Genomic DNA, 9282 nt, shown 5'->3' on the forward strand with positions numbered 1-9282 from the left:
CCTTGCGCGCTTCCCGCGCCAGCTTTGCCCTCGGCCCCAAGCGGCGCCGGGAGGATGGAATGCCGCGGCGAGGCGGTGGTGGAGAAGGAACGCATCCACCTGCGCCCCGTCACGCTGTGCGACGCGGCCCCAGCCACGCTGCACCTCCTGCCCTGCGAGGTCCTGGTGAATGGGCCCGCCCCCGTGGGGCGCTTCTTCACGCCCGCCGTCCGCCAGGGCCCCGACGGTGAGCCTCGCAGCTGGTCCGCGTTCCCGGCAGCCCTCGCGCCCGCCGGGGCTCCCGGGCAGCGGGGTCCCCCGGAGGTGGCGGGAAGGTCTTGACCCAGGTCCCGCGCTTCCCTTCTGCAGGACTCCAGGTGTCATTTCGGGGCCGCAGCCTACGGGGCGAGGAAGCGGCGGTGCCGCCCGGCTTCACAGGATACGTGATGGTGACGGAGGACAGGGGAGAGAGGCTGAAAGGGAAGCAGGACTTCTCCGGGAGCTCAGAGAGTGACGGCGAGGGAGATGAGCAGGAGCTGGTGGAAGCCCCAGAGTCGCTGGAGCGAGAATTCGTAAGCGCGGGGACAGGGTTGCAGGGGGTGCGGGCAGGAGCCGCGTCCCGAATGTTTAGCCTGGCTCCTTTCCCAGGACCGCTTTATCGGAGCCACTGGCAGCTTCAGCAGTTTCACCTTGTGGGGTCTGGAGACCGCCCCTGGCCCGGATGCCAAAGTGCATGGGGCCCTCGCTTGGCCCAGCCTCGCTGAAGCGGTGAGTACACCCTCCTCTTCTTGTTTACCCCAGCTCCAGTCTTGCCCTTGGGGGATTTGGAGATTTAGGGCTGGGGAGCACTACAGGGCCAATGGAGCCTGGCCCTGGAGAATTAGACTGGGCAGTGTGGGAAGCATGGCTTCCCGACCACTGGCCTTTCTAGAAGTGGGTATCATTCGTCCCTCCCCACCTGGCCACTATATTAGAAACTCTATTAGTAGAGGTGACTCCTGTTGCAGATTCACGCACAGGTGCCTGAGGACTGAAAACCAGAGCTTGAAATTGAAAGCCACTGATTCCTTCAAACCAGTAAACCGGCTCTTCACTTTGGAGCCTGCGATTCCATCATCCCAATAAATGAGCTCTTCACAGTACCTGTGAGTCTTTGGGTACCTTGGTGCCCCTACCCCAGCATGGGTCCCATTCCCACAAGAACCTCTAGTGGCTCTGGCCTATAGAAACAATTTATTGCTGGGGGCAAGAAAGGTCAGAATTTTTTGCAGCCAGTACCCACCACACCCCCAGCTCCTACTTTACAAAAGGAATTTTTACAATCACCAGCCCTCTGTACAGTGCCCCCACCCCCATCTCACTGTACACAACTGCCTGGCTCTGGTCCCTGGTTCAGAGCAGGCCTGGGCCTGTAGCCAGCTGACCCTGGAGTTGTTCTGAGCCTTGAGCTCACATTGGTGCTGTCCATCAGCTGACCCCTCCCAGGCCTATCCCCTCTTGGAGCTGTCCTCAGTCTTGTCTCCCTTAGCATGCCTCTTCAGATCCCCAGTGGGGGTAGAATGGGCTTTCAGCCCCAGTTCTACCAGTTCTGTTGGCACTGGTATGGGTAGTGCCTGGTCACCACTTTCCTCTCTTGCTCCAGTCCTTTGGAGTGAAGTGCAGACACTTGGAATCAATTCGAAGGAGTCGCTTGAGCATAGCGCGTTCATGCCCATCCACGATGTCTTCTGACAGAGTGAGGATGTACTGGCCCTGGGTAGGAGATGGGTCCAGCGGGTGGTCAGCCTATGCAAGTCCTGCCCTGAGCACCCTACTCACCTGTCCCCCCCAGCACACCCCCTACCTTGTAGTAGTTGATGAGGTTGAGATACTGTAGGGTAGAGATAACATCCTCTTTCTTGATGCTGGTGATTTCACTGATCTCACTGTGGGAGGGTAAAGGTCAGATCCTCTGAGGGTTTCCATCTCTCCCCAGAAACAGATAAGCCATGCCATGCACCCCCAGGTAGGCAGAGCCCAGCTCACTTGATGGTGATCTGTGGCCTCTCCCCACTTTCTGACTTCAGCCCCATCAGGATCTCCAATATAGTCTGGGACCAGTAACTTCGATAGGACAGGAGGCCAAGATCTGAGAGGGGCTTCTCTGGGGTTCCTGTCTTCCCTTCCACTTTAGAGAGTTCATAGCCTAAAGCAATGGAGCAGGAGAGGATGGTAAGTGGTCACAAATCCACACAAACAATATATAAGAACACAGACTGCAGAGTCAAGCTACCTCAATATATAAGAACACAGACTGCAGAGTCAAGCTACCTCATCCCTAATACTTTAGTTATCTCTGCTGTCCCTCAATTCCCTCTTAAAGGTCTGAGTATTTACCTTCATCTGTGGCTAGGGGCACTGAGAGCAGCTATAGTACAGGGGTGCTCAGGAGCCAGTGCAGGCTTATGGGTAGGGGAAATGCAGAAAAAATGGCTTATGGGAAGAAAGAGCCATTGGTTTTCCTTTATTATCCAAGTCTTTTTTGGTCTGCAAGGAACTAAGAGACACCCTCATCTCTGACCCAGGCCTAAAGATGCCTGAACTCTCCATGCACTGTGACCTTGGGAGTGTGAGCAGTTCTAATGCCAGTTTGGCTTGGCTGGATGGCATTAAGATGCAAGGACTTTTCAAGCCCAAGAGAGGTCATTCCTTGGAGCAAGGTAGCTGACCTCTGAAGTGGCCCTTTCCTTCTTACTTATGCTGACTGAGGGCCTTGGCAAGACCCTCAATCAGAGTAGAGTGGCCTCACAACTCTTCAGTTGAGTTTACATTCTCCTATCAAGGTCCTGGAGTATCTGCTATTTTATAGAAGCCCTCCCTCATCTTCAGCTATAATTGGCCTCAAAACAGATCTTAACCTTCCCTGCCCTTGCTACATCTTTACTGGCTAGCCTTATCTTCTTGCCCAATCTCTTGTGACTTTAACCAACCACCCTATGGCAAAAAGGACAAAGAGGCTAGTGTCCAGAGAGAGAGAACAATAAGGGAAGGAGGGCACACTTGGATTCCTGTTCAGCTCTGCTGGGTCCACACTGCATGCAGAGTCCTGATCGGAGTCCCTGGAGGCTATACTCACCTCTGCAACTACAGGGAACATCCTCCCCAGTGAACATCCACCCACCCTTTGAGCTGCCTGCAATGATGTTTCTCTTGCCCTGCTAGTCAGAAATAAATACCTTGTCCACATCCCATCTCCACAGAAGTATTTACTGAGTTTCCTTAAGGATCCATTTGTTCTACCAGGCTGAGTGTTTCCTGAGAACATGACCCCATCTTGGTACTATTCAACCAATAAAATTTTTTAGATAGACCATGACCTTGGTCAGGTCAAAGTCTTTGTCTTCACCTGGCAAAGAACCTAAGGCTTCCTCCCTGTCTTCCAAGTCAGAACTTGGTTATCCCAAGAGTTCTAAGAGTGGTGAGTGGGGGAGTGGGGGAAGTTGATTTCAAGGTTGGGGGTATTGAAGAGCCTATGTATAAAGAGGAGCATAGTTCTGGGCTTTAAGGAACTGACCTGAAGGAATAAAGGAGCAGGGCTCAAGCCTGTGGTTACATCAGTTTGGTGAGTTAACCAGTTCTTAAATACCTACTGCCTTTGAGGCTCATTGGTACTTGGGGATATTAACTTCTAGTTCTTGCCTAACAACTTGTGTGGTAGCACAAACCCAGAGAGATGAGCAATAGGACTTCACTATGTTTCCCCAGGCCCTGAGTAGGAGCAGATGAAACAGATTTGGGAAAGAGGGCTGGTACTTGGAATCTTAGCCCAGGAACAGTGGAGGCTGAGAACCTACTCCAAAAAGCAGTGCAGTTACCCTGAGAAGGGAGAGGACCTTGGTAGAGTCCCACCTTTATTTCTGGCTGGCATTCCTGGTGACGGGCTGCACAGCCAGGGTTGAGAATCACAGCAATCTGGCACATCTGCAGGTGAAGCACCACTGAGGTGCACTGACAATAGGTGTGGGCCTGCCTGCAGCCCCAGCCCCAACCGGGCAGCACACATACTCACTGAACTCAATCAGCAGCTTGCCGTAGCCCCGGCGCTGGTAGGGAGGCAGGGTCAGGATGCAAGCCACATTGTAGTCTTCTGTGGACTCCTTTTCCTATTCCAGAGAAGCAGGAGTGAGGGGAGGGACCTGGCTCAGGGCAGAGCTGTGAGACAGCAAGGGTAAGTGCTGACCTTGGAGAAGTAGCCCACAATGTGGAAGCCCTTGCAGTCATATTCCGTCATGACATAGAAGAGGAAGGGGTCCGTGTCATAGTACAATGTCTTATGATCGAGGAAACACTTGGCCAAAAGACACAGATTCTGGGAGTAACTCTGCAAAGGAAAAAACCTGTCACCCTTCTGGAGAACTTCTCTGTGCTATGTTCCAGGCAGATGGGTGATAAAAATCATTGCCTGGGGCCTAACCCACTCCACCAGTCAGGCCCTCCTTGCTGCTTCAGCAGGGCTACTCGGGTGTCCAGGAGCCTGTGTACTGGCTCCATGCTGGCATCTGCCTCTCTGGCAAGCTGGACAGATTCCCCCTGCTCCCTGTTCCTCCTCCACCTAAACTTGGTCTGGGGGCCTCCACTGCACCCTGCTCTACTTAAAAACTGTCAACAGTGACATGTCTCCATGAAATCAGACATGAACCAAGGTTAATGAGAGAAACTATGCCCATGTGGCAAGTCTTGGGAACCTGGCCATCAAAACCTTAACACACTAACCTTAACACACACCTGTTGGGAACTGACTTACTCTTCTGTGGCAGAGATAAGGAATCCTGACATTTAACCAAAAAGTAGTCTTAGGGGTTTTACCAACAACTTATGGATCTTGCTGCTTCAACTTCACTTTCAGTGGAGATTCACCTAGCTGTTTAACTACCTGCTTTGCACCCCAGCCACAGCTCCCCCACCAGGTGAGTCTCAGCAATCTCCAGGTTTCTTCTTTCTTCCCACTGGTACAAACTTGCTGTGACCCCTCATGCCACCCCACTGATCTTGTTCCTGTCACCTAAGCTCTGTCCCTTCTGATAGCCTGGCCTCATTCCCTTTCCTCTGCCTTTTTTTTTGTTTTTGTTTTTTTAGTTGCCGATGGACACTATACCTTTATTATTTATTTATTTTTATGTGGTGCTGAGGATTGAACCAGTGCTTCACACATGTTAGCAAGTGCTCTGCCACTTAGCTACAATCCCAGCCCCTTTCCTCTGCCTTTTAACCAGAGTAGCTTTTGTCTGTCAATACATGCTATCCCTGTAGGGATGTGCCTCCCCTCAGAACCTCACTACTTGGATTCTCTTACCCACTTTCCCCTTCATGTCAGGGCTCCAAGGTCATCTCTATGAAGCATTTTGGACCCTGCTAACCCACCTTGTGTTTCATGATACTTTTCACATTGCGAACTAAGTAGCTGCTGGCAAATCTGTGTCTGCCATGGGCCATGGGCTCTTAGAGCAAGAGATTTTCTCTTATTTCTGGTCATCTATGTTTCCCCCAGCACCTGCCCTACAGTAAGAATTCAATTAAAACAGGCTGAAATATTCTGTTGGCCAGACTGGTCAGTTTTCCTGAGCATGAAACATGAAAGGAAGCTACTTCCACTGCCCCCAGCCACTGACCTTATTCTTCCGTCCATCAATCTCGAAAAAAGAGATGGTACCCTTGCGGTAAATCTCATTGCCTGGAGGGTGTCGCAGGTCACACTTGGTCTGAGGAAGAGAAGATGATCAGGGGCAAGGGCAAGGTGTTGGGGCACTGAGAGGGCAGTTTCCTTGGACCCCTCTTACCAAGTGACGCTGCAGACACTTGAGGCTACGTCCATACTTGAGGCAGAACTCGCACAGGTAGAGGACAGGTAGAGTGGTAAGTTCCTGTGGGTACGGGGAGAAGTACCACGGCTTCAGGCGGTGCCGGCCCAGTTCGATGCACTCAATGTTCTTCATCCGGGTGACAATGTCGTCGTGGCTTCGATCAGACACCAGGCTGCCAGTCATGCGAGGTGCCGATGGTATTCCATCTGAGCTATCCTGGGAGTCCTGCCCAGGACCAGTGGAAGATGACAGGTTTACGAGATGGCTCAACAGGACACTATAGCTCACAGCCCTGCCACACACTTCCTCTTTCAAGCCTAATAACATTATGAGGAAAGCCATAATCCCCACTTTCCCAAATACAAAACCAAAACTAAGAAACTGATAATTGGAAAAGGTCACTCAGTGACTAAAATGAGCAATGTTCTGCCTGGCTCCTAATCCCACCATCACTATGCATCACCCCTCATTTACTTTTTTTTTTTTTTAATAATACATATTTTCTTAGTTAATTGACCTTTGCTTGCTTTATTTATTTATTTATTAGGGAGGGTTTTTGCCAGGGATTGAACTCGGGGCACTCAACCACTGAGCCATATTCCCAGCCCCATTTTGCATTTTATTTAGAAACAGGTCTCACTGAATTGCTCAGCCTCCCCAGCTGCTGGGATTACAGGCGTGTGCCACTGTGGCTGCCCCCACACCCGGTTATTTATTTTTCATGTGGTACTGAGAAACCCAGTGCCTCACACGTGCCAGGCAAGCACTCTACCACAACCCCAGCCCTCCTCATTTATTTACTTATTTTTTAAAAAATATTTTTTCAGTTGTTATTTATATGTAGTGCTGAAAACTGAACCCAGTGTCTCACACATGCCAGCCAAGTGCACTACCACTGAGCCACAGCATTTTTTTAAAAAAAAATATTCTAATTATATGTGAGGACAGAATGCATTTTGGTCCATTGTACACAAAAGGAGCGCAGCTTTTCATTTCTCTGGTAGTATATGACGATTCATTACAGCTTTTTTTTTGTAGCTGTAGATGGAGAGCAAGCCTTTCTTTATTTTTATGTGTTGCTAAGGATCAAACCAAGTGCCTCACATGCAAGGCACTGAGCTACAGCTCCAGCCCTTGTATTAACTTTTAAACTAGTTGCTGACTAAACTCTCCACTCTGTATATCCCCTCCTTTTCACCTATCTTCCCTCTTGTGCTGCTCCACAGACCCACCTCATCAGTGCCCAAGCAATTCGATTTTCGCTTCCGTCCGGGCTGAGCTGCCACTGCCCTACGGGCGGATCCATTCTGCAGATGAGATGGTAGGAATAGAATGAGTGATTGTGAGATAAGCCTAAAGGAAGCTGCCAGAGTACAGAAAGGAGGAGAAGAGATGAAGTGGGGGCTCACCTGGGGAAAAACTGAAGCTGGGGCTGTCTCGCTGGGCACTGGAGTTGCTGGGGAAACCACCTCCACCTTCCGTTTCTGCAGAGAGAAACCAAGAAAGGTGGGTCAGAAGGTAGAGAAGGTGGGACCTGAGAAGAAAGCAAGGTCCCTGGAATTGCTGAGGGTACCGTTGAGCGGTGGTTGGGTTGCAGGCAGGAGCTGGAGGAGAGCGGCTGGTCGGGCTCGCCACCGGGAATGGCCTCCCGCTCCTTAGGCAGGTTGAAGCGGAGTGTGATCTGGACCGGGATTGGCAAGGTCTTCCCGCTGGCCTGGGCGGAGGCCGGCTGTAGAAATAGGTCCAGGGTCTTCCTCTGGGGTGGGTATGGTGGTGGGATGGCAAAGGGGAAGGGCCCCTCAGCATGGAGTGATCAAACCCCTCCCTCTGCCTTCTCAAGGACACAAGAATAGTCCCTGGACTCTGGAAGCTACATCTGCAATTTGGCCCCCATTCTTTGCAAGTTGAAGTCAAGGAGGAAGGGTGCTGCCTCCTGCCCATCCAGGAGCCCCTAAGGCCAAGAGATGAGAGAAGGAGGAGGCAGGAGAGAAAAGGTGAAGCAGGGACCTACTCACCACCTCTCTTTCCGGAGAGCCGGGGCGGGACCCAGGAAGTCCGTTCTTGGTGGGGGTCTTGGCCTCTTTCTTGGGGAACTGGATCTTCTTTAGGTCCAGACGCTCGTGGGTCACCCATTCATCCAGACGTTTGTTGACTGCAGCAGTGGGAATGGCTCAGGAAGGAATGCCAGAGATTGCCCCCCACACTACCCTGCAGCCCCACCTCACCCAGGCCCAGAACTCACAGTCAATATAATGGACGTAGAAAAGCTTCCGGCCACTGATGTCCTTCACGCTTAGGATCTCGGCCAGGGCTGTGAGAACAACACAGGCAGGGGTCTCAGACCATGAGGCACCACCCTTCTACGACCTGAACCCCACCCCCAGGCCGGATCCCTATGCCTCACCGTTTACAAGCTCTCGCCCAAACCCCTTTCAGTCACCAAGTGTCACCCCCTCTCCAAGCTCCGCCCTGTCCATCTCGGAGCGGCTAGAAGTCACGCCCCTTCCCCAGAGTATCTTTGCCCCGCCCGCCCCGGGATTCAGAGGCCCCTCCCCATCCCGGGGGTTCGGTTGACTCCCTCCCGCCCCTCGCCCTCAGGTTCCTTGGCCCCGCCCCCCGACGTCACTCACGCCACTCATCTTCGTTGTCCTGGTTCCGCCGCAGCACGGGTAGGCGGCAGCCCTCGATTATCTCCCCCTGGGGAGACAGCGCGGCGCCAGGGTCGGCTACTGGGGGGCCTCGGGCTCTACCCACCTCCCCTGGCTCCCTCCGCCCCGCCCCGGGCACCGGACTCACCACCTCCGCCATCTTCCCTCCCTCCACTGCCACTTCCGGCCCCTCTGGGAGAGGTCACTTCCGGGACTGACCGCGGCGCAGGCCTGGGCCCTCCGAAGCTTAGTTAAGAGAAGTCCCTGGCGAGGCTCCGCTGCCCAGCTGGGAGCGGGGAGCCGGCCCGCTTGGTTGGCAGAGGAACGAGGAGATCTACGGCCCGGGCCGGGTCCTAAGTAGATTCTCCACAACTTGCACAGCCATTGGAGGAAAACTGAGTCCGTCACGTGACGCCCACCGGGTGCGACGCGAATCACGTGGAATTTGTGTTTGGGCTCAGACGCTGTGTAGGGGCGTCGCCTAGTGGCGGCGGGAGCGAGCGGCGCGTGCTCGGCGCGGGCGCGGGCGCGGCCCGGAGGGCGGGAAGTAGCTGTTTCGGAAACTGGCGGAGTGGATGGAACTAAGGGGACTGCCCCGCCAAGTTTGCTAGCTTCATTCCAAGGCATGGAAATTCACGGAAGTTTTTTGTTGTTGTTGCATTGGAGTTTAGGTTTCTGGTATTAAGAATAGTACATACGAAAGCAGGAGGATGCAGGTTCGAAGCCAGCCTGGCGACTGAGCGAGACCCTGTCTGAAAAATTTTAAAAGGCTGGGAATGTAGCTTAGTGGCAGAGCGCCCTTGGCTTTCATCCCC

At 53.0% G+C, this 9282-nt stretch overlaps 2 protein-coding genes across 7 annotated transcripts; one reads left to right on the forward strand and one right to left on the reverse strand.

Moving 5' to 3' along the window:
* Nucleotides 1-11: 11 nt before the first annotated feature.
* Nucleotides 12-1115, forward strand: Rnaseh2c (ribonuclease H2 subunit C). Its single transcript, XM_026396603.2, has 4 exons — nt 12-226; nt 349-551; nt 628-747; nt 987-1115. Exons 1-4 carry the CDS (start codon nt 55-57, stop codon nt 1011-1013), a joined length of 522 nt encoding a protein of 173 aa, XP_026252388.2. The 5' UTR covers nt 12-54; the 3' UTR covers nt 1014-1115.
* A 139-nt stretch (nt 1116-1254) lies between these two features.
* Kat5 (lysine acetyltransferase 5) lies at nt 1255-8949 on the reverse strand. Of its 6 annotated transcripts, none has more exons than XM_026396435.2 (14): nt 8616-8948; nt 8450-8516; nt 8062-8130; nt 7835-7971; nt 7393-7575; nt 7229-7303; nt 7052-7126; nt 5796-6044; nt 5628-5717; nt 4199-4339; nt 4028-4121; nt 2005-2164; nt 1823-1904; nt 1255-1731 (listed from the first exon to the last, which is right to left on the reverse strand). In XM_026396435.2, exons 1-14 carry the CDS (start codon nt 8625-8627, stop codon nt 1597-1599), a joined length of 1569 nt encoding a protein of 522 aa, XP_026252220.1. In that variant the 5' UTR covers nt 8628-8948; the 3' UTR covers nt 1255-1596. The 6 variants fall into 6 exon arrangements, with proteins under 6 accessions (XP_026252220.1, XP_026252221.1, XP_026252219.1 ...); XM_026396436.2 differs by having other exon boundaries at nt 7393-7548; nt 8616-8947; XM_026396434.2 differs by having other exon boundaries at nt 7393-7548; nt 8450-8949.
* Nucleotides 8950-9282: the final 333 nt, after the last annotated feature.

This window comes from Urocitellus parryii, chromosome 4 (assembly GCF_045843805.1).
Source record: "Urocitellus parryii isolate mUroPar1 chromosome 4, mUroPar1.hap1, whole genome shotgun sequence".
NCBI lineage: Eukaryota > Metazoa > Chordata > Mammalia > Rodentia > Sciuridae > Urocitellus > Urocitellus parryii.

Bases quoted from the DNA above. Each gene is read 5' to 3' on its own strand.
- Rnaseh2c (XM_026396603.2), top strand. From the start codon at position 55: ATGGAATGCCGCGGCGAGGCGGTGGTGGAGAAGGAACGCATCCACCTG. The intron at 227-348 runs GTGAGCCTCGCA...TCCCTTCTGCAG, and splicing joins CGTCCGCCAGGGCCCCGACG to GACTCCAGGTGTCATTTCGG. The intron at 748-986 runs GTGAGTACACCC...CTCCTGTTGCAG, and splicing joins GGCCCAGCCTCGCTGAAGCG to ATTCACGCACAGGTGCCTGA.
- Kat5 (XM_026396434.2), bottom strand. From the start codon at position 8,627: ATGGCGGAGGTGGTGAGTCCGGTGCCCGGGGCGGGGCGGAGGGAGCCA. The intron at 8,131-8,449 runs GTGAGTGACGTC...TTGTTCTCACAG, and splicing joins GGACAACGAAGATGAGTGGC to CCCTGGCCGAGATCCTAAGC. The intron at 7,127-7,228 runs GTGAGCCCCCAC...TCTCATCTGCAG, and splicing joins CAGCTTCAGTTTTTCCCCAG to AATGGATCCGCCCGTAGGGC.